General features: G+C 42.8%; 2 protein-coding genes across 4 annotated transcripts in view; both read left to right on the forward strand.

Moving 5' to 3' along the window:
• Nucleotides 1-17,008, forward strand: part of LOC148335056 (synaptotagmin-7-like) — a 54,476-nt gene extending 37,468 nt beyond the window's left edge. Inside the window, exons 2-4 of the mRNA XM_088297721.1 lie at nt 2,353-2,456; nt 11,943-12,022; nt 13,188-17,008. Coding sequence (XP_088153847.1) covers nt 2,353-2,456; nt 11,943-12,022; nt 13,188-13,326 — 323 coding nt within the window. The 3' untranslated portion in view covers nt 13,327-17,008. The remainder of the gene's footprint in view (nt 1-2,352; nt 2,457-11,942; nt 12,023-13,187) is intronic.
• A 74-nt stretch (nt 17,009-17,082) lies between these two features.
• Nucleotides 17,083-24,230, forward strand: part of LOC148335057 (synaptotagmin-7-like) — a 45,116-nt gene continuing 37,968 nt past the window's right edge. For 2 of the 3 annotated variants that reach the window (XR_015844012.1, XM_088297710.1), the window contains exon 1: nt 18,297-20,486. Coding sequence is in view for 2 of the 3 variants with exons in the window: in XM_088297710.1 (XP_088153836.1) it covers nt 19,330-20,486 (1,157 nt within the window). In the remaining variant the exon portion in view is untranslated. Of the gene's footprint in view, nt 17,190-18,296; nt 20,487-24,230 lie in introns of those variants that run through there. The other variant, XM_088297711.1, reaches the window with a different exon arrangement.

A 24,230-nucleotide genomic window follows, 5' to 3' on the forward strand; every position in this document is an offset into this window, starting at 1 on the left:
TTATTCTTGCATGGTTTTCTCCCGATGCTTACTCCCAAATTGTAAAATTATCGTCTTAAGTTAACTGGACCCTCTAAATTGCCCATAAATGCGAATGGTTGTTTGTCTATAAGTGCCCTGCAATATGCTGGTGATCTGTCCTGAGTATATCTCACTTATCGCCTAAAATCTACTACTCAGCTTGAAGCGCAATAGAAAATGGATGGATGGATGTCCAATGTTCTAGTTATATAATTTACGTTTTTTTTCACACAATTGCTTGTGCACTCACATCTAAGTTGCCATTTTTCCATTTATGACCTCAAATCTTTCAGCTTTCTCCCTCTTCATTTTGCTGCCATTTGTGTTGAGACTTTATTTTTTAAGGAATGTGCAGTGCAAGAAGTCGAGTCGTCATCAAGTTGTTATTTGGTGTTTGCTCTCTCCAGCTGCTCCTTGTGTATGTGCACGTATGTGTTAGTGTGTGGATGTGTGCACATTCCAACTTCACTCGGCCTCAGGTGTCCCATTGACCTCAAAGCTGTAGCCGGAAGCCAACGGTAGGCTCTGCGATCCGATGTCGATCCCATCCTGGTTTTCCATATGAAACGTGTTTACCTTCCACTTCTCCTCCTTGCCGTGCTCCTCCCTTCCCAGAGGACACTCGGAGGTGGGGAAGAAGAGGAAGACAAAGATATGACGGGATGAAAAGGCCAGCTGTGACAAGCGAGGGAAAGGCGAGGAGACAGCGACTGGGGAGAAAACAAATCTACTTATTGAAGGCACAGTGCGGGCGTTTGTCACTCAGCGGCGTGGAAATGCATCCTGACACCTGCTTATCGTCATATATTTGGGTATAAGGAATGTTAGAAAGGCACCCACAAATTTGAATACATTAGCATCTCCCCCCTGCTGTGCAAATATCAAAGCTCAATGAGGCTTTAAGTTCCCTGTTCTCTCAAGTAAAGGCCATTGAGCTGGTTAAATAGCTCGCCGGGGTGGATCCGCTCATTTTGAAAAGCAGCGTGACTCAGGTGCATTTGTGAGTGCTCTCACACATCGAGACAAGTGCAAGATATGTCTTTTCTTCGATATTTCTCGCTGCACCTCCACTGATACCCATTAATCATGAGCTATGTTGTATTGTCAGCCTCTCTGACTACTCCTTTTGCTTTGCGGCCTGTCAGTTAACTAGCCGTGACACATGACTGTGATGTGGGCGCCTCTGAGTGATGCCTGGCTTCAGCTCCTATTGGAAAGGTATTGAAATGCTCAAGCTTTGGAGGGGGGGGGGGGGGTAAAGCCATGAGATTGTATTTTTCGCCTGCTTATGACAGAATGTTAAAATGGCAGCAGTGCTTGCCTGCTTTTCAATTAAACCTGGCGGGAGCAGGCGCAACGTAGCTTTGTCACAGCGTCTGGCGAGATGGACTACTGTGGCGTAAAATCAGCTCCCTGGAAATGGTTGTTGTGTGACACACAATGAAAAAAAAACACTCCCCTGAATGTAGAAAAGAAAACTTTCTCATGTTTTCAGCAAGAATGTAGCCATGTTGATGCTACTTTTAGATTAGGTGGTGCTCCAGCACCTGCCCTTTTGCCCTGGATGGAAAAAAAACATGCCATTTTTCTTGCGGCACGTATGCTTTTTTTCTTCAATTAATTAAAAAATAAATCAATAAAAATGACCTTCTGTCATCAATTCCAGCCAAAATGTTTTGGTATTTAAGGAGCATTTTTTTTAACTCCTTTCCGGAAATATAAATATGCTTATAAATATTTGATTGCTTAATTCTGAACACATCCGCACCCCCGTTTATAAAAAGTTGTTGTCGTGTAAATTGCGTAAGAGCAGGTTTTATGATTTAACTTAGTCTTATTTTTGCTTACCTCAAAAACCTGCCATTTTAACAGGGGTGTGTAGAATTTTTATCTCCACTATAATTTCCTCCTGTTGTTTTATTGACTTGATTGTTGATTGTGGCAACAGAAACACATAAAAATGTTTCCTTAAATCAAATTATTTTGGTGATTGGGACCTTTTTTGAACTTGAGCAGCTGCTATCCAAAATGTGCTTGGTAGCCGGTACACAACCATCTCCATGGAAGGAACAAAAACAATGTCTACAGCCACTGCTCTATTAAAGTGCTTCGCATTGATTCTCTTCAAACTGTATTGAAGCAAGAGTCACCTTTGTTGTACGTTTCCATCACGTATCACTGTTCACAACTTTACTTCCACCGTCATGATAATGCGTTTTATTTCTAAACAACACATTGCAGTTCATGCAAACACATGTAATCTAATGAATGCAAATGTGCCCTTGTTGACTCTTTCACTCTGTGCGTGCGTTTGTGTGTTTGTTCACTCAGGCTCGGTGTCCCTCAGTGTGTTCCTGGTCTCCCTAGCAGTCACAGTGTGTGCTGTTTGGCTTGTGGCTCTTTGTGGCGTCTGCGGTTGGTGTCAACGCAAGCTGGTGAGTGTATGTGCCCATGCACACGCACACAAAATGTTTCTCCCAGCCACATTAGTAGCTCAACAAAAAGCTTTATTAATCTGAGATGCTTAAATGTCATATTGTGTTGTGGATTTAAATCTTTAAAGGGTAATTTATTTAGAAAATAGCAAAGCGTGCAAACATTTCCGGGATTCCCTAATCCAAAATAATGATGCACAACATGTTCATTGGAGTGACGTCTTGTTAGACAAATGCGGGCCCCTTGTTGCGTCACTTTCCAAAAACCACAGCGGCTTCGGGACTGTAATTCATTCCCAGAAGCAGCTACGATATTAGCCAAGTATGCTGACACAGCTTCTGTTAGACGACAACAAAGATTGAGCGCACTGACCTCCGTTAAGGGCACATCATTGGGATTATGTGCTATGAAATGTGATTGATTAAAAGGGAGGCAACACTTTATCAGTCAGTCTGAGTAGCATGTCACAACTTTTTTTGGACTTTTCATTCAACTTGGAGCTCCGCAACCTCCTCGGAGTTGATCGAATAAAGAATTTTTGTAGTTGACGCTAATGTGATGAAAGTCAGGTCCAAATCGATAACATTTTTTTTTTGGCACAGTAAAGCGGTCAGCAGGATTTTGCACATTTTTGATGGAACGACATAGAAATAAATAAAAATAAATGATTAAAATACATCTCACCATTTTGCTAATAGTAATCAGTGGGTGTCCTGAGCAAGGTTCAGTTCAACAAACTGGTCCGTCTCATCTTGTGTTCCAAATAATAGCATGTTGCAAAGACAGGATATGCGGGCTTAAAGTTTCACTGTTTCAGTTTGACGTATGCTTTTATTGTACCGTATCGCTCGGACTATAAGGCACACCCGCATATAAGCTGCAGCAACTCTTTTTTGAAAAAAAAAACAAAACAAAACAATATACAAGCAGCACCAGGCTTTAAGCCACAGTTTTCTATGTTGAAAAAAACGAGTTGTTTACTGCATGTATAGAACAATTTTGTACATAAAGGTACATAAACAGATTGTTAAAGCAGTGCCTTTTAACACGGCAACAACTTTGCTAATTAAACAGAACAGACCCAAGAGAAAAAAAATCGAGAGCCCGTAAAAAATCCACAGAAAAGCAGCACCGTTGTATTAGCCGCATGGTTCAAAATCTAGGAAAAAAGTAGCGGCTTATGGTCTTTAAAATACGTTATTTGAAACTAGCCGGTCTCATTTTTTGTAAAATATTTCGACCCACTTTTACATCCACACGGCACGACACAGAGACGTCAGTGAATATTTAAAGCCAAGTGGTGATTGGAATTGCCAAAGCTAGCTAGGCAAAATGCTATGCTATTATCCTCCACCGCCATCTTGTTTTCATACTCACAGCCCCACGCAGATGTATGAAGCCTTGTCTTGTCATCCAACAAATTGAAAGCCCACTGTAAATTGGCTGATTGGAAGACAAAATGCCCAAAACACGTCATTAGTGGTTAGTTGACTCAAAGCGCGTTGTAAAACAACTACACTGACCGACAAGAGCAACGGTTAAGCAGTTCACCGCTGCATTGCTGTGAAACTTATTGCTGCACAGATGGCAGGCCTCGGCACCCTCGCAGGCCTTGCAGACAACAAGCTTCTCTACATAATGTTTGCATTAAAGACACTCCCGTAATGGGATTTTAACTAGATTAGCTACACCATTATCGCGTATAAAAAGCAGGAGGGTAATGATCTCAGCGGCATACTGTCCCTTCTTGTTTCCTTCCCTGAAACGTGTTATATGAGATATTCCACCTGGAAGGAAATGGAGCAGGGAATGGCTCCTGATTTCCTGTTGCGGAGTGAGCTAGTCGAGCGGCCAGCTATTTAGAAAAGTCCCTGCGGCCCTCTCCGGGAGCTCTGTTGTAAATGGATCTTATTTCCAGCTTGTGACAGTCCTGTCGGAGTAGCAGCGGCAGCGACCCGACAGAGCAGAAGCTGCACGGGATGAGGCGACGTGTGATCCGCCGGCCGAGCGCATGCGCACGCACAGGATGATGTCGTACTTTCTTCTCGGATCAGTGCATCGCACTCTGGTTAGGTGCGAGGTGGCGGCGGAGGGGGTAACATAGTAGCTGTCGATTAAGCTCCTTGTCTTTAGACCACTTTGGTTGAGTAAGTGTCAGCTTCTCACTGGTGTGAAGGCACATTAAGCCCTTCCCGCTACATGCACTAGTAAGTGGAACTGTGATAAATGGGAGTGATGCACAATAATTTATAACATACTGTAGGTGTCATCAGTGTTGTCTCCATTTCGTGTGATATCATCACCCTTTAAGTTTTATAATGTTTTTCTTTACTACATTAGATAACGATGTGATTGGCATGTTGCATAAATCCCTTTTGAATGTATTGCCACGCTGTGGCAGACAGATCCTTTTATCAACATGCACTTTAGTCAACAATAAATAACCGTGTACACTCTAAAGGTCCAATACAAGATTAGTATATATTTTTTTTAAATCTGCCTTTTAAAGCTAGCGTAACGCTTGTTTCTGTTTGACAATGTCCAAGCAAAGTGTTAATTTAACAAGAGGACTATTGCTATTTATTTGGCAAGAATTCGCCAAATCATAGGCATATTTTATTTATTATTTGATTTAGCACCATTTTTTTTTCAATCGAATAACCCCAATAACAGCTTATAATGGCACAACTTCCATTCACGAGAAAATGTGTTTTTTATGGACCATTAGCTCGTGTTTTCCGGCAATCCGAAAAGGATTAACTACAAGTCTTAGAATGCACTGTGGAAGACAGAGGAGTCTTTTTTCATAGAGTTACAGAGCCAGTGTGGCGCTCGATCCTCATATTAGCTCTCATCGTGTGTCTGAAGTAAGCAAGGTAATTCCTAGACTCATGACAAAATTGTAGGACATGGATGTTCAACACATGTTCCCTTGTTTAGTTATTCTCCAATTCATATTTCTGTCAATCAGATTATTTTACACCTGTTACTAGCTCTGAATGTGTCAGCTAGCCTAGCTTGTTTCAGATGTGGTCAGACGTGTGACATGCTAGCTAATACGTGGTGATCTATTTCGGGTGGAATTTCATTTTTTGTCCCCGCGCAAGTCTAGCATGTTTGGGGCATGTTGCGCCTGTCTGGGCGTGCCCGTCCACGAAGCAGCCTCGCACCAGATGCTTTAGCTAATTTGGTGACAGAAAGAAGTCTGCGCTTTTGTGACGGGGCAATGTTCTAGTTCAGCGTGTTTGTGAATTTTATTCTCTGTGCTGCCATGATTTTGATACAAATGTAGGATGTATTGAGGATTGGCGTGGAACACGTTTCATCCTATAGTGGCGTGCACAAAGGCGCAACCGCCCGTTACATCCAATTTTACTGCTGGAAAATGCCCCCATGTGCAGTGAGACTGCACTTTGCGCGAGAGTTGCACTGAATGAAATGAAACGAAAATAGGGCGCATTATTTACATTGTTTTGTACATACGGGGTGCCCCTCAACTTATCTCAACTTAGTTCCTTGGCACCAGGTTCACACAAGATGGCGGCCAATTACTACTTTTTTTTTTTTCAATCAGCCATATCCAAAGTCAAACCCGGGGGACAATTGCGACCCACAGCCTCTGACATAAAAAGAATAATGTGCGGCCCCTCAGCACTGTTGACCGAGAGAAAATGCACATGTACATAAAAGCTTTTTTCTATTTCTCCAGAAGATGGCAGCAGCCCTGTGGCCGTGCTCTCGGGTGTGTTCAGAAGTACCTGAGTGTTTTCTGCTTTTCTGAACACCGCACTCTCAGAATAAATTTCTGCACCCCTCACCGCATGACACTTGTGTCACCCTTTCCAGCCCATTTCTAAAATGGCGACCGTAGCGACGAAAACCAAAGTTGACACACAAGGACTTTGCTTCTTGGAAAAGTGGAAATTGGCATTTTTTTTCACTGAACTACAAAAAACAATTTAGTTTGCAAATTTGCTTCAACTTAGTTCCTTGGTACCAAGATGCCACATATTTGTTGACAGTATTTTCTTTTGGATGTCATTACATTGTGCATTGTAGTCTTACTTCTTGTGATAATCAGCCGCCCGTGTTATACAATATTGTCGTATGTAGCATGTTCTGTTCTTGTGGCCAATTTCAACACGCATTCATTACCCCTGACACAGATGATGAAGGCTTAGCAGACACACAAACCGGGCTCCCTTGATCTCTTTTCTTTAGGAAGCCCGTATTCCCTGGACTTATCATTAGAATCTAAACGTACTGTAATTTGCATGCCTTATATTATCGAGGTTTTGCTGTTCACGCAGGAGGAATGTTCTAGCCAGATTGCACACCACATCCTCAATTTCTTTTTTTTCTCTCCAAAAGTCCGAGTGTACTCTTTGACGGTGTCAGCTTTCATAAGAGCAAATGTTTGCCCGCAGCGTCACGTGTCACTTGTCAGGAGGCCCATGCCAGTTTTGCTTATGATTCATAGGTTAATAGACAAGACATTTTGAGTAAGTGTTGCTTTCGGTGTTTTAGCTTTGGCAACCAGTGCAAAAGGTTTTATTTTAAAACTCCTTGCATCGGTCTTGAAACGTCCTTCGTGCACATTGCTTCCTGTTGTGTAAGCGCTTCAATCCTCCATCATTTCCTTACACTATGTGCTATATATAGAAATAAATGAGATGATAGTGTACTTTTTAAAGGCAGCACCAGATGCATAAGTTAACATACGTAGTTTTGTCAAATTGTTGGCAAAAACAAAAAAAAAAGACTGTCACCACTTATTGGAACCTTAAAGGTTGAAAACGATCCATTCCAGGGTGCTGGTCATTTTTTTATTAGGTGCTGATTTCAGCTATGAAAAGATTTGAAAATAGCTTACAAGTGATGGGACATTGTGATTTTCTAGGAGTGTCAAATTGGTGATCTTTTGAAAATGTGAACACTTTCAGACATTTTTTCAAATCAAGTGTTGCTTATTGATCATTTCTTGTGAGAATTCATAAATATGATCAGTCTCTCACATACAGTACATGAATATCATTAAATATTAATATGAGTTAATACATATCATTGAAGGTGGTTTGAGCAAATTCATTTCAAAAGTGTGCATCAGTAGCCATGAATTAGCTCTCAGTTTCCAAAAGGTTGTTGACCCCGCTTCAGAAATTGTAAACAGCAACAACAAAATTCATTTCTTTCCAAATTTTGACTCCCAAGAGTTGACGTCTTGCCCGCCCCGCCAATTGCGGCTCCAATTTTTCCACACTCTCTATATACTGAGTAACTATCCTGAATTAATTTCCCATCTGTCATCTTTCAAAAAATGAAAAACTCCCACACTTCTGCCCTTGTGCCCTCTTTGTAGGCGAGACACGAGTGTATCGCTGCCACCTGGGCTGCCTTCCGCCGTGTTCCATACACCATAACGTGCGTCTAACGTCTTCTTCTTCAGTGTCGGATTCGCAGTCTTCCTCTTTCTCTTCTTTTTTCTTCTAGGGCTCACACATTCTTCTTTCTTGGTGTGTTTGCTGAAGCTGTGTTGATTAAATGTGATAAGCCAGAAGACAGCTTCTTCTCAAAGTATGGTGATACAGGTTGTTGTTGCATTCTGACTCTGAACAAAATAACTTTTATCTTGTTTTTGAAAGTATGTCATTAAAAAACTTATACAGTAGAATATAGAAATCATAGAAAACACACGGTGGACAGTGCTTTTGAGTACTTTCCCCGCCGCTATTTTGGGTCGCACGGCCTGGCTGAGACTAATGCCTCCTTTTTGAGCATGCTAGCAATCTGTTGCTAGCTAGCGCCACTTTGTTGCAGCAAGGGAAAACCTTTGTCCTTTTGTTGTTGAGAAATGTGCTATACAAATTTGATAGAAAAGTACAATACAATTTTATTTACAAATATTATACAAATTTGATTTAATAGTAACTATTAAAATAATACAGATGGTCTCATCTCAAACTGTGCAGTGCGATCACAACATACTCATATTTAGCTTTATTTCCTTTGTGTATTTCAACAGTTTATGCTTCCAATTAACACTTTCATGAACAAGTTTCACTTTCTATGGAGCCATACTGCGGGCTAATTTAAAAAAGAAAAAAAAATGGAAACCTGCGATGCACGGCTGTCGCAGCTAAAGATTCTTGCGTGGAAAGAGAAAAAGCTAAAACGAGCCTTCCGTGGCCATACCAAATCTCTTCATGAACCAAAAATAGACAGTGAACTGAGGCAACACTCCTTCGCTAAGTTAAGCCGTAAACCCGATTTGTTCGTCAAACGGTCGTTTGTGGGACAAGGTTCCACCATAGCAGTAACCGAAAATATTCAACTGGAATATCAACTGTGTTCATGGTTTATTTATGAAATATGCGCCATACAAAAGCAATTTTTTAACATTCTGTCAAACAACCCCAAAAAATAATGTAATCCATAATGGTTATCACAGCATCTTAATTTGCCTCTACATTTTTTTTTTATGGTTATTCATGACTGTCTGGCGCTGACAAAATTTAAAGTCATCACACGGGTCAAATGACTATTGAATTCATACTGTGAAGTTGCAGGTTCTGTGCAATGATTCCTCATGTTGGTGGTGTTAGGTGTGATTTGAACACGTCAGTGTTGGTGCTGCTAACATCTGTCTCGGCAGCAGTGGCTATTTGGCATTCAGAAGGCCTTTTTGCCTGCTGCTTCTGCAAGCACTGTGCTGTTTGATCCGTGACATAACTGAGCGCAGTCCAGATTGGACCTGACCACATTCACAGCTCCATTGAATCAATTGTATGAGCAACTTTTTTTTATTTTTTATTTGGGATCAGCTTGGATGATGGGAGTCACAGGAGGAGGTTCGCAATGAGGCCAATCAGCGTCGTTGCGAAAACCAACAATTGCAGCGCTTAAGTCAAATGAATTAGTATGATAATGACCAGCCATTACCATTTTCTGCGACGAATTGTCCGTGATTGTGATAATGTGTGAATCACATGATTCAAAGTTAATTCTGGTTAACATACAATAACGTTTTGACAGTCAAACGATCACTCTTTTCTAATGACTGTGCGATGTGTGTAATATCGAGCGAGCGTGTGGACTCTTGCTGTCGTGGTTCAAACAAACACAGCTGGGTGTTGGAGGGCAGAACACTGCCAACTGATGCAGACAGAACGCTAGCTTTTTTCATCCCTCATGTCTAGAGCCTTCAGAAAAAGAAAAAAAAAAGCTCATCATCACTGCGGGCAGTCTTCCTTTACTTCGCCAGACTTTGCTTTGGATCTGCCGTATGAAAACGTGTTTGGTGTAGTTTGCTGCAATTTGAGTGGCTCTCCCAATTAGGCCATTACGTCACATTCAGGTGTTTTGAATTGATGGCTCAGAGCCAAGCGGCATTGTAATCATGAATCTCCCTTTTGTCATGTGACAAAAAAAAAGTAGCAGCTTTAAATTAGACTTAAGTATTTTCAAGGGTTTTTGAGTGGAGGATTAGAGGGAAATTGCTCACTCTTCCATTTGGTTTGCTTTGACTCTCATTTGGGGCGCTGAGCTGAATTTTCTGGATTGCGCATGTCGTAAGAGCTTTGTCATAAGCGACGCATCCCTGCAGCATTTATTCGTCTCACATGCGCGCTCACAAGTGTTTATTAGGGAGAAGGTGACACCTCTGGAACTGTTGCATCATGCGTGTGTACGTGCACGTGGATTCGTGGAAAGGAAAGGAAAGCAGCGGGACACAGTCGGTGGCCGCTGCTGCGTGTTTGAGTCTGTTCTTATTTTCACCACCAGTCCACTTGAGACCGCCTGCCACTCGCTGCCTCAGTCACTTCGCACCTGTCCCTCCTTTCGTATCCCCTCTCCCCCTCTACCTTTGGCTGACACCTTTATTTATTTATTTATTACAAGTCTAATTTCTATTTTTAGCTCCCTCACTCTCTCAACAGTGGACTCTCACTCATTTTCTTTGTCTTTCCAATGTCCTGAATTTTTTAGGACAACATTGAGTGATATAGGACAAGCCCGCAAAAGCTCGCCTGTAGGATATTAGGAGGAAATACTCCTGGCTATTGTGCTTTTGGTGTGACCGCTTTTGTAATGGGTCCAAAGCTACTGTATTCAAGATGTGAAATGCAGTTTGAAATGATATCAAGAGTTATCTGGGCCAAGCAGTTTTCCTGGCGCATCTTATGTGGGCTTAGGAGCTATTTGCATCCCGATGTAGTCTGTGAATGATTCATAGATAGATACGAGTCATTTCGGTCTCTATCAGAAACTCATATAGAAGCACAATGCTGAGTGCTTGGCTCTTAAGGCGTGCATTCACGGAGACTCAAGATGGGCTGGTGTTTACTTGAGTGGCCGTCATGGAGCACTGGCAAACAAATGCATGCAAATCTTTCTTCATCAGTGCACCTCCTGTTGCCAGAGTGTGTATTGATCAGACAAGAGTTAAGATCTTACTGTAAACTGGTGCACAGATCTGACCTATTTACATCCACAAACCTTTCCAATGGACATTTCCGGTGGTTTTAAATACTATTATGAACCTTTAAAGGTAAATATGCTTTTTGTTACGTGGATAATGTTCACTGACTCATGGCACTTGGTCACTTTAACAGGCATTAAGTGTAGGCGACAGTAAGTAAGGCTGGGCGATAAATTTCCGGTGAAAATGTGCTTGACAAAAGCCAGTCAGTTGTCACATTTTGTTTGAAGCCATAAAGAGAAAGTAATAATACCAAGTAAACTGAGAGCAAATGTGCTGCGGAAGGCAGCGAAATAGATGTCATCCTCCGAAGATGAGGTTATTTTGACAAGAGAAGTTACTCACCGTTGAGCTGATGTGCAAGGCGGTGCATGTCGGCAATTGGTGCCCTCAAAAACAAGCAACACAGCAATGATTCCCCTGCGTTATTTTTATATTATTCCGCATGTGTGTTCCTCACAGTCAGTTTGTAAAATAGAGAATCCTTTCTTAGTCGCTCTGTATCACAGCTTTCGACTTTTTTGCCTCCCATGTAGCCAAATGTCAATGGAGATTACCTCCATTGTGATGATGGCCACACACTTTCGATTCTAATGAGCTTTTCTCGTAGAATGCGCCCAGCATACCGAACCTTTTCAATTGTCCGGTAACGGCAGGTCATGCTCGAGCTGTTTAAAATCCGAATGGAGCAGGACTTTCCAGACGCTTCTCTCCAGTGCTCAGGCGATTACCTTTAAAGAGGCAATTGCCATGGAAATTTCTGGGTGGCTGCGATTGATAATCATAGCCAGAAATGGCACTCCACTGCAGATTTGATTTGACTAAGATGAGTATAATCAGGAGACCATCGGGTAAAGGACTGGTGTTCAATAGATAATAGGGATAGCGTCTTTAATCCCCCCCCCCAAAAAAAAAAATCAACACTGCTTCAAAAATGACAACCTCATACTAACCTTGTTATTTTCTCTCCCATGACTTTGTTCCCTTTCCCTGCGCTTGGATGAAGGGGAAGAGAAATAAGCCGGGAGTGGAAACGGCAGATACTCCAGACTCAGCACGTGGGCGAGGGGAGAAGAAAGCCATCAAGTAAGTGCCTGGTAACTGGTTGGGCTTGAATAGTTTGGTGATAATGACCTGCTGCATTTGGTTCCTCTTTAAGTCTCTCAATTGAAACACTGACACTAATTCTGGCACAAATAGAGGCCTGTTGTTCATTTTCAAAAGCCTTGCGAGAAGTACGATCAAGCAGATGTTAAATGGAGACTGAGTGATTTAATGATTATAGATTCTATCTGTCTCATGTCAACTGTGACTGCGCGTATGGCTTCTTGAGTGCAGTCAGCTTGCCATGCCCGTGTTAACTTTGATAAAACAAGCGGCGTGTGTGCGCGGTGACATTCATTTTTTTTTTTCCCTCCTGTGAAACTGTCAAGAGTATAACGCAACAAAATGATTTTCAAGGTGCTTTTCTCCCTCTGATGAATTGAGTCTATAGGTCAATACTGGAAAATGTCAGCTTTGTAATGCTAAGTACAATTCTTAATTCCACAAATGTCTTTTTAACCTGTTCATCGCCACTTCTTTTATGCTGCAGTTGCTGTTTCTTCTGAATGTCACGCTTTCCCTTTTATTTCACACTTGAATGGTTTAAAGATGGTTATGTGAATGTTTTGTGATTTTGGGTGACTTCTTCTTTTTTTTTTTCCATTTTCTCTCTTCCTTACGGGCTCAAGCAGCATTGATGTGCTCTGTTGTTCATCTCTGCTTCCAACTCTTCTTTGTGCTTTGCCTCTGACCACTTGATGTGTGACTTGTATGACATCAGTGATCCTGCTCACCTTTTCCTCCTTTACTTCTGTGATTTATCTTTCCGCCACATGTCTCGTGCATTTGTGTCTTCTTACTTCTCATGTTGACAGTTTGTGTGGGGGCCTGGGGAGGGATCCAGATGTCGCAATGCTCACTCAAATGTGTTTCATTATGGGTGCCATGCTCGGTGAACGAAACGTCATTACATGCTATTGTGCTCCTCTTTCCTTGCTACCTATCTCCTTCAAACCGCTGTGGTGACTCTTCCAATTCAGGCTGGCTGGAAAACAGCCTCCCATTTCATGCAGCTCTTAGACCGACTCTCCCTCAAAACAAGCTCTCGCATCATCTCCAGAGAAAGGACGCTTGTTGCAAAGTGTTGGTTAGTGCCAAGGCTGTCCGCAGTTGTGTTGCTCTGACCTGTCTTTCTCTTTGGCCGCAGTGATCTAGACAGAGACTTTTGGAATAACAATGACAGCAGCACAGTGCAGCAGAGGTGGAGCTCCTATCCGCCGAAGGAGTTCGTACTTAACATTTCTCCCTATGCCCCATATGGAGACCCCCGCCTCACACTCAAGTGAGTCTTGGTCCAAGACTGGTAAGAGTCTTCACCCTTGAGCAGGGCTGTAACGAGACAGGGACACCTCCACTCCTTTCCCTTCCTTTCCTTCCCTGCTCTTCTCCCGACCTCTATCTGTATCCCTATTATTCCTACCCCCCCTATCCCCCCGGCTTCACAGTCACCGCCACTTCCCACTCATCTAATTGAACCCATTCAATGTGCCTGTTAGACGACATTTGGATTCTAATATAAATTATTTTTTGTTGTTCAAGAGAATTGTTTCACATGAGTAACGAGGAGAAAGGCTTGGTTTAAAGGCCACTGTATGAATATTCTAATACGTTGCAAAATGAATACAAATTGCTGCTTTCGAAGCTGAGTGTTATTGTTAAATACAATTTTCATGAACTATAGTGTGGGAACAACAAGAAAAAAAATGTACCCAATGTAACCATACTGGAGGGCACAAATGGTTACTAATGATTACTCATAATCTGCTCTGGAAATGTGAGTGGGTAAAATGTCATACACGCACATTACAGCCATCCGATTATTCCTGCAGAGCAAAGCAGCGCAACCCTGCAACTCCCTCTGGTTCCTTTCTGCTGATCCTCCTCACTCCCTGTCACCTATTAACGAACACTCAGGCACATGTTCCGATGCCCGCTCCACTCCCTACAGCCCTGCCGGTCATACTAACCCCTGACCTCTAACCTCTCACCGCTCTCCCATGGAACGTAACCATGGAGACGGACAACCCTCATAGCCTTCTGAACTAAACGATGCATATACTTTACCTGTCTTCTCTAATCCCCCCTGCTCCTTGTGTTTGTTTTCGTTGCGGAGTGTTGACCGTTAGACCAGTTTGCTGTGTGATGTCAACGATCACCTGTAGTTGACATTCGTCTGTGCCCTTCTTGTGATCTCCCATTATATCTCGAAAGTGAACGACACTAACACCGTAACACTTGAGCTGCATGTACTGTCGGTCACCACGGGAGATAAGGCGTTTTTACGTGACGCAATAAAAGTCATGTTTGGAATCCAGTAAAAGCTCAAGCAAGGTCAGACTTATCTCCCTCCAGGCAGTGCGAAGGCTCTGGGCTTAGATTTCCTGCTACCAGGAATCTGTCAGATAAACTGTCTAATGAACGGTCATTTTTAATAGGCGGAGCTGTTGAGAAATGTGTGCTAAATGGCCTGGAGAGATGAGGCTGCAGTGTGCTGGTGAAGGTGCTGGTTCCATGATTTTCATGTCTTAAAAATCCACCAGAAGATGATGGCTGCTGATCCCGGTAAACCATCTGTACTCAAACCTGCGGTGCTTATGTTTTGGAGAAGTTCTTTTTTTTTTTTTTTTTTAAATAACCCTCAAGGTTGGCATTTATTGTCCATAAAGCTGTTTTATGCTCCAGTTATTCTTTTGTCCACTCATAGTAATGGGCAATTTTCCCTGAAAAAAAAAAAAAAAAAAAGCAAAATGGATTTCTTTCTCAATAGCACGGCAGAAAATATATTGGCATTGAAAAATTGAAGAAATCAGCAATTTGTTATTATAAGGAGAGACAGAGGATGACCTCCTGACTCAGACCGGTTCTTTTATATGATTTTCAAGCAGACAGCTACAATATCATTTCCTGTTTAAAATTCCCTTGAGATCTGCAGCTTTCAGCTTTCTGTAATGACACTGGGCCTCGTTTATCGAATAGGTCACTATCCTGTGAGATCCATCTTCATTTTTAAGGAATTACTGCATTTTAAACTCAATCTCTCATTTTTTTTTCAATCTTTTGCAGTGTATTTATTTGGCTCTAGTGACAATGACACAATTGTAAAAATTGCTGGATTGACGGCCGTTATTTGTCATATTCACTATGAGACTGAACTGTATTATACTGTATTTGATACTTCATCTTATCAATCTGATACATCAGAGGGGTGGAACTGTCAAGTGTCAAGGATAATGCGGCTATATATCTCTGGTAAATCACTCCCAGTGAACCTTTGGCAGTAAAGAGATTGATGCCTGACTTTACTCCACATTTCTGTAAATACTCATGTAGATTTATGGGCCAAATTCATTTACATTTTCCTGCTTCTAATATCAGGGAGACATTGTTTTCCTTGCATTCAGCTCGATAAAGCAGGCCCAGGTCTCCTCTGTTGGCCGTTGGTCCTGCAGAGCCATCCATGCTGTTGTTGTGATTGATGACTTATCCACGTACACATTCAGGTCAGTTGGTCACAATCAAAAGTGAAGTGTGACCTTCAAACGCAAGCAAGACAAATATTAGCATTCCCTGACCTCAGGATCTATCTCCTCATGTTTTGCCTCCGCAGGAGGACTGCATGTTAATGAAAAGCAGTCGTGTCACCGGAGGGCACTAATTTGCTTCATTTTTGATTACCACTGCTTTTAATTTTCATGATTATACTCATGCCCTAAAACAGCGTCGAGCTATCGTTTGAGTTGACAATCATGTAAACATTCAAGTCAAGTCTTAATTATTCCCCGTTTGCTGTATGGTGTAGTAAGTACGCTATAGAGCCAACTGGATTTGGTAATAAAACTACGCAGTCCTGGACGATCCAAGCCAAAATAAACCTTTTGGTATCGTTTCAACATGTGTCCACTCCTCTTCCTTAGCTACTCCACTGGCATTGTGTCGTTGTAAGGCCACCCTGAACTTAATGCCAGATGAGGTTTGGAACGCTGTACTTATTTTGCGTGACCAGCAACCTTGCCCTGTGACTTCTCGTGTCGTCGTTGTTCCAAAACACTTCCGTGAGCCGTGATTGGCTGTTATCTGAGCCCTCAACAGCATGTGGCTGTGTGTTTTTAAATGTGTTGTATGCATATTAAAAATAATAATGAAGTTATCAAATTAGCTATAGAGAAAATCTAGATTTTGACTGCAAAATTAGGAAAGGATCTTTTTAATATATAGTAATCCAATCCAGCAACCCGTATCATGTTCAACATGCTCCATCCCAATACTTTTGTCCATTTAGTGGATTTCACATTTCTTATTCAATTTTGCTCAGTGGTAATCAAATGGCAGTTAATATATCAGGTATTGACATCTGGAAATAGATTGCGATCCATGTTTTATTGGAACACTATTAAGCTAAATTTCACTTCCAATGGCTCGGCAAAATGGTCTATTATTTTCACTCCACTACAAAGCATCGCTCTTGTTGCCGCCATTGAACTGCCTCGTATAGTGGCACGTCTCAAGCCCCGAACGCATAAATGAAGGAGGGAATGAGAGTTTAATGGCCAGCATCCACAGACTGCTGCTGCCGCTGGTGAATGCTGGCAGCTGTGAGATTGGTCCTCTCAGCCCAGACGGAGTGACCTTGTTGGTTTTCCACCTTCCACAGGCTCCCTGCAAATGCTTCTCCTCACCCCCGCTTTCCACTCCCTATTTCTGTGTTTGAACACACTGGATTCCAGACCCCTTTCATTTACCTGCTTTTCACCGGGCTTGGAAAGCTGTCTCCTCACACACTCTACTAATGTGTCTCACCTAGTTAGCTATGTGGTTGCTCAACCTCTTTTCCTGTGTGTATGTTCTATGTGTGTCTCTCTCTTGCTCTCACATGCTTTTTGGTGTTTTTTCCTCCTCTACTTGTCGTTGCTCTCTCTCTCTCTCTCTCTCTCTGTATCCTCTCTCTGCTGCCATACCTCTGCATCCTGTCTGTCTCCCTTAGTGGGGCAGTGTCAGGGTGTCAGAAGGGGGCAGCGACTGGGCATGGGGATGATGGGGGTGGGCCTTATCGCAGTGACAGCATGAAGAACATGATGACGGAGGGAGCGAAGGCCGGGAGATGGCAGGCCGTCCAGGGCCACGTGCAGTCTGGAGGATTCAGACCCAGCAAGTGAGTTTAGCCTGCCGCGCACCAAGCAGTGAGGCGGAACGTGACTGAACTGTCGTGCAGTGTGCCGGGTTTCGGAAATGATTTTCATAAGTGTCTGCCGGCAACAACAAAACTACAGTTTGAGATTTCAGTTGTAGCTATAACGATTAAAAAAATGCCATGTCGTATAACGTGAGGGTTCAAAGCAAAAATTCCCTTCCCAGGTATGAAGCGAGATTCAGTCGACCACTGTAAAGCTGAACCAGTACAGTATATATGGTATATATGTGTTTTGTGATCGTAACGTACTCGAATTCCCAACAACCCTTTTTTTTTAAACATATTTGTAGAAAAGTTGCATCTAGTTACGTACATGTTTCGTTATGCATCTCAGCAGATTTGTGTTAAGCTTCTTGCACTATTTAGTCACCACTGTGTTAACCATTATCTCACTGCAGTAGTTTTTTTTTTTCCCCCACTCTTAATTAGACCTCAGAATTATTTAAGTTTCTTTTGGACTGGATTGTTTATAAAGCTCGTGATTTTAAAGAAAAAAAATGTGCAAATATATAAATTGGTTTCATTGTATAAAGAAACAATGCATTAGGGTTTACTTTTCTACACAAAACTGTTGTAACATTATAATAAACAATTTCAATAGAACGCTCCAATTTTGAACTCAAGTATACTAAACATAGTATTAGCCAATGTAAAATGAGTACTATTTTAACAATGTTATCTTAATAATAATAATAATAATAATGCCTATAATAAGCACTTTTTATTTTGTAATCGTTGTGTGTAGTGATCAGAATCATAATTGAATTTTCATTAATTGCGCAAATAAATGTGTGCTTGTTATAAAACAGAAACATGACATCATTTGGGGGCTGGAAAGTGTACAGTGTATGTGCAGCCTCAAAACATTGTTTGAAGATAAGAACATTATTTTGTATGCCATGGTGTGAGTCTCCGACAGACATTTGATCGCCATCGTCCAGTCGCGTTGGCCCGCGTAGCTTGTTGCGTGGCGGTCTTTATGATCTGCAAAGAGGAAATGTCTGTTGCCCATGTTACAAATCCTCAGCAGCTATGTTTAGTGTTCTGACTAAGCAGGTCAGTTTCAGCAGGGAGCGAGGTGGGGCTCAGGTGTCAAGGTGAGCGTGTGGGTGCAGATCTTGGTGTGAACCTTGAGCTGACACCACACTGACTCAAGATTTCAGCTCCACTGCACAATGTAACCAAATTGAGACTGCACTGCCTGCAAGTGCTCCTACTAAAATGAAACACAGAAAAGTGTAACTTCCACACAATGCCTGAAATGATGCGTCATCCATCTGACGTCGAGTTAATGTCGACTGCGTTATTTCGCTCTCCCGTGACGTATGACATCACCGAGGCTCTAAATTCAGCTCATATAAGGCTGTTAATTTTCTGTTGGGCGTGATTTTTGCACCTTCCTTTGGCACCTTCTGATTTTCTTCCAACACAACGCATTCACGCTCATCCCTACCTCATCCTTCATCTGCTCAGCACCCCCACCCTCATCCTTTCTCTTTACCCCCTTCTCTATAATTGGTTTCTATTTTCGGGCAGCCATAAGAGTCTCCGTATCTTGTGTTTGTGTCTCGCACCCCATTTTCAGACTCTCCGCCATCATCACCCTCTCCATCTTACTCTTTGCATGTCCGGCCACTCCTACCAGTTTCTAATTCCTCTTTCATTTTGACGCAACCTCATATCACCCCTTTTATCTTTTATGTACAGCCATTAAATAGATTAACGGTGCACCGGAGACTAAAATTGCAAAATAATGTCGGGTCAAGTAATGCAAAGCAGAGTAAACTGGGGTGAATAGCTCTCATGACCCAATTCAGATGGTCTGGGCAATGCAGTCAGCTGACGATTGAGGATATATATAGTCGACATAAAAAAATAAATTATGTTTTGGATATAATGCGCAGATTAGTTTAGTACTTAAGTGTACGTAAGATTTTATGTCACACAGCTTCATAATCATCAGTGCCAATATAGACAATCTTGAAAGGGGGAGTGGAAATGAGAAGTTGACAGAGGGAGGGAGACATAATGTAGGCCTTGGTTGGCTGATAGATGTCTCTAGAGAGGCAGCAAGAGTTTAAAAGACCCAAAAGGAGAAAGGATGAGAGGCTGTCTGATAATTTTCACTAGTGAGCGGAGGAAAATGGGGATCTCTCATCAGAGCAAAAAAACCTCAGCAGGTAGGCCTGGAAGCTGCAAAGCTACAAGCCAAACGTCGCAGAGACGCCGTGCGCCCGTTCGGACTCCACGCATCCGACCGCTACCGCCTCGAAATACTCTTTCACGCAAGCAGCGTCCTCATGGCGGGCAGACACGCAAGCTGCCCTTTTACGTGACACAGGCGCGCAGGGCGAGCACACAGCTGGCACACGGCTGGCTGACGCCGTCGTGCGACCAAGGCGCTCACTCGGGTTGCACCTTCTACTGCTATTTCTGCTACTGCTGTTACTGCTGCTGCCTCACGTTGCTCTCCTTCTCTCTCCTCCTTCTCCTCTCTCCAACTCCCCATGATCCACCCTCTGACTCCTTCCCCACCCATCCTTCCACTTCTTCTCCTCCCTTTCCAACATCAACTTCCTGTGTGGGTGAACTTCCAATCCATCCTGACGTCAACCTGACTGTTTCTGCCGTGACTCCCTGCTGCCCTCTGTCACCTTGCCTCACCTCTGATGGTTCTGTCGCCCTCCACTGCACATCCGCTTCTGAACTACTCTCCCCCTCTTGCCCTAACACCTCTCCTACTTCCTCTTCTGACTCCTCCTTCTCTTTACATCACCATGTCCTTTGCCGGCCGTGGCCATCTTCTCGTTCTCTTTCATCCCTGCTCCTCTGCCCTCCCAGCTTTGGCGATCCAGTTTTGTCCTACGCGTCCACTCTGGAACACATCCCCTCTGGGCCGACCCGCCCCCGGACGCTGCTACGCCAGCAGAGTCTCCAACAGCCCCTCATGAACCCACCGGGATCTGGATTTGGCCATCCACCCACCACATCCCAGAGTTTGGGACAGTTACACCCAGCACCTGGACATCCCGGGGGGGGCGGGGCTGCTGGGAAAGGAGAGGCAGGTGGCGGTGGTGGTGAGGGCGGGGGTGCAGGTAAAAGAGCTGTTCCGCGAGCCGCACGGGGCAGCCCCGCAGGAGCGGGCGCCTCTCGCTATCGAGGAGGCGGTGCAGGAGGGCGCTCGCGTGCCAATCCGGGCAGTTGGGATTACATGATGGACCAGATCCGGAATCGTGGATTGGACGTCAAATCCTTCCTGTGAGTATTTAATTACCGCAGCGTGTTTGTGGAATCTCCTCGACGTAGGCCTGTTTTATTAGTGCAAGTGTGTGTAAATAAGTTTGGATGTAAGGCACAATTATTCTATGCTGTTATTATTATTCGCTAATCTTTACGTCTACCGTACAATATGTCGACGCGTCTGATTTATTGTGTTTTGAATTATATCTGAGATCCAGGGAAGGATATTACATCTTCTGTCAAACTATGCAAAGTGACTTTATGTATGTGCATTTAATTAAGGTGGGTGAGAGTGTCATTATTATTGCACTGGAACTTCGAGTAAAGCGTATTACCATTAATCATGTATTTGGATATCGTCAGTTCTGTTGGTGTTCATGCGTAACATGCTAATGTTGACGGATCTGGTTGGCATGTTTGAAAAATCTGTAATATAAATGTTAATTCAATGTTGTTGATGGTTGCAATCATTGTTTTGGAGCTGGATCAACATCTCTCATTTGGCTGAGACGGGATAGATCTCCCTCTGATCTGAAGATTACATTTTGTGTCAGAGATTTTGTTGCATGCAAGAGCATGGGTGTGCTTTTTTTGTATATTTTATGCTAATATGAACTCTTGAATGATTATGTGATTAATGAAATACTTGGACATGTTAATGCAAGCAGCCTTAGCAGTAATGAGTTGAAGTGCATTAGATTGTTAATTATTGCGCAATATGCCAATAGTCCGTTATTGCCTCACATGAAATTAAATGTCACAACACGCATGGCAACTGGTCAGCAACTTTCAACTTCTGCTACTTTATTCCATGATAAAATGTTCAATGTTTACGCTGCATGCTCTGCTAAACAGTAACATCTGCTTGGATAGAATTCAATCTGTCGTGTGCAATTGTCTGCACAAGACAGTGCCATGAGTTTACAATATTCATGAGATGTGAGTGAGAATCTCTATATTTTATATTCAAACAGTCCCACTCAATAATTGCATGATACATTTCTGTGCCAGCCCTTAAAATAACTATTACATGTTGGGTGACACACAAGTAGGCCTAATCCATATTTTATGAGTTGTGGAAACAATCTTTTTGGGACATTTGCTCACTTTCATGCGAATAGTAAACCTGAGCTGATGTTTGGGCTGCTAAGATGCTGGCATGCGTCTGTGAGGGCACATCACACAGGCCATGTGTCACTGCGCATCAGTATAAGAGTAAGGGTTAAGCAGCTGAAGCATTGATCTTATGTCAACAGAGAGCATTACGTCTCCAACATATTGTTACTTGAGGCCATAAAGGGATGGAGTCACGCAGGGGAGGAGGGGTGATGAAGGCATGAGGAAGGACATTGCCCAGCTACAACATACAATATCTTCTTTGTGCTTTTGCGCTGATTCTGTGCTACTATCGTCTTTTTCACATGAGTCTGCCCTTTTTTTTTTATCTGAGATTTAAGAATCTGCGGGGGTATGAGAGTGACACAGCTGGACTAATAATGCCTTGAGCTCAATGAGCATTAGCAATGTAGCACATGCAGGCACCAAGGTCATTGGTGAACTGCCTCGTTATAGTCAACTCATCGTAAATGTGAGGTAGAGGTTATTTTTGTTATAGTTTCTCCGTAATAGCAACACCTCAGATGATTGATTGACAGAGCAATGCAGTAATAGACCAGCCAATGTTCAAATTGGTTAATTTCAATCTGATAAACAAGTGTTCATGTCAAGGTCTTTGATGTCTACCCTTTCAGTTGTTTTACCAAATGGAACTCTCGGGAGTTACAACTGATTTTTTTGCCCTGAATCATTGATTAGTCCTGGTGTCATTAATGTCTGCCAACTATCTCGCTTCATCTTCCTTTACCTTCAGAGTATCAGTTGAAGTGTTTTGCGGAATTGTAAAAGCCTTCATTGCCTTCTTGTCCATAGGTGTGAGTATGAAAGGTTGTTTGTCAATTTCTGCCCTGCAAAATCCGCTGTAATCGGCGGCAGTTGTTCCGCGATTCCTGATCCGAATTGAAAAAATGAAAAAGGAAGTTGACTCTACAATGATTATCCCCAAGTGGAAAGTCCATGACTACGTCTACATGCAGTCAATATTCGGGTAAAAGTGTTTTGAACAATTATTTAGGGGTTGTTGTATTTTGACGAGCCACATAATCTTTGTGGAAAAAATATCACAATTGGGTTAGTGTAATGTCAGTTGACAGTATGCCCAACGGAAAGTTTATGCTAATGCTAGTCAGTCGCTGTATCGTTCATGTGAAGCGTTACTACAGACCGTGTACTTTATATAACAAAATCTGTGTTGCCATACTATATCCAGCCACTTCTAATCCTTTAACTGTTTTCATTTGTTGTTAAAGTTCATTGGACAGATTTAGGTTACCACTTTTATAAGAGCCTCAAATTTTTTTACGTGAGCAATATGGGACATCTTCGGTTAAATTATCACCGGGGATGTGCCATCGTCTGCTCGGATGACAGAAAAGGTGGGAAACAACTGATATATATGTGCAGCTAAAGATTACTAAACAGCTTAATCGTTTTGGGAGAAAAGCTCTGAATTGCATGTAAGAAAAGCAAAATTGTGAAGCAAAGGGGGATATATTTCTGCCGTCTGACACATGGCATATTTTCTAAGCGGAGGTACAGTAGTGGCATCAGCGGCTTAAGCTATAGAAGCATGGGTGTGTGTGACAGGCGGCGCGGAGCGATGAGGAGGGAGGATGGTTAAGACGAAGGGGGATAGGGATGTGCGGGATTTGTGGGAGGAAGTGTGGCTGAATAGTGAAGTGTGAGGAGTGCAGCATGGCGGGCGAGAGAGCAGTGACCCAGAAAGCGGCGACGCATACCGAGCACCTCAAGACGCTATGTCACTCAAATAGAAACAATTAGTCCAGATCCTTGTAATGAGGCTTAATTCAATCCGAACTCTGGACAAAGTCGACAGCAGCCATGTTGGGTGGAGGACATGTTTGGTGAAGATGTGCAGCTGCGTGGATATTACTTTGAAATGTGTTGAATAAAGTTTCCATTAACACACATTAACTATTCACTAACAGTTTGGCTTAATTAGTTCATCTCTGTGTGAAGTTAAGTCTTTAATTCCCTGCCACAAAGTCACTTTTCTTCAAAGTTTTTTAAGAGTAGGGTTTATGGAAAAATGTTCGCTTTCAAAATGGAAGGCAAAGACTCCTCAGGGGACTTTTGGGGAGGTCGTGCACACCCATGCCGATGCCCCCGCCGAGGAAGAACTCCCTTCAGATGTTAAACCCCCTGATGTTAACTTAGAACATGTTCATTCCTCTTCCTCATCGTCAGAAGACATCTGAATGCTGGGGGAGGTTTGCTCACCCTTTTTATCGGGTTGGTTCTGCTACTTTACCAGGAGTTTGCAAAAGGTCTCAAACATTCACAAACTGGCGAAAAGGATTGGCAAATAGTTGCTAATCTTTGCTTACAGTCGCCAACTGTCATCTGCAAACATTCACGCGGATGTTTCTAATTGTCTCTAAGCATCGGTAAAAGTCGCTAAGGACATAGGCGACCTCGTGGTGTTCGCCCACAGTAATTAGCTACGGTTACATAAGTATCTCCCAGACTAGCACGTCACACTAAAATTCTGTCACCGACCAGACCCCGATCAATCGTCGCGTGCTTCCGTCAAGATTCTATCCATTGGTCCAGGTCTGTAATATTTCCTCTCTACTGTCTGTTCCTTTTTTTTCGCCATTCTGATAGTTTGTATGTGCGCGCCAC

Source organism: Idiotropiscis lumnitzeri, chromosome 6 (genome assembly GCF_059441095.1).
Source record: "Idiotropiscis lumnitzeri isolate Australia: NSW breed Sydney's pygmy pipehorse chromosome 6, RoL_Ilum_1.0, whole genome shotgun sequence".
Taxonomy (NCBI): domain Eukaryota; kingdom Metazoa; phylum Chordata; class Actinopteri; order Syngnathiformes; family Syngnathidae; genus Idiotropiscis; species Idiotropiscis lumnitzeri.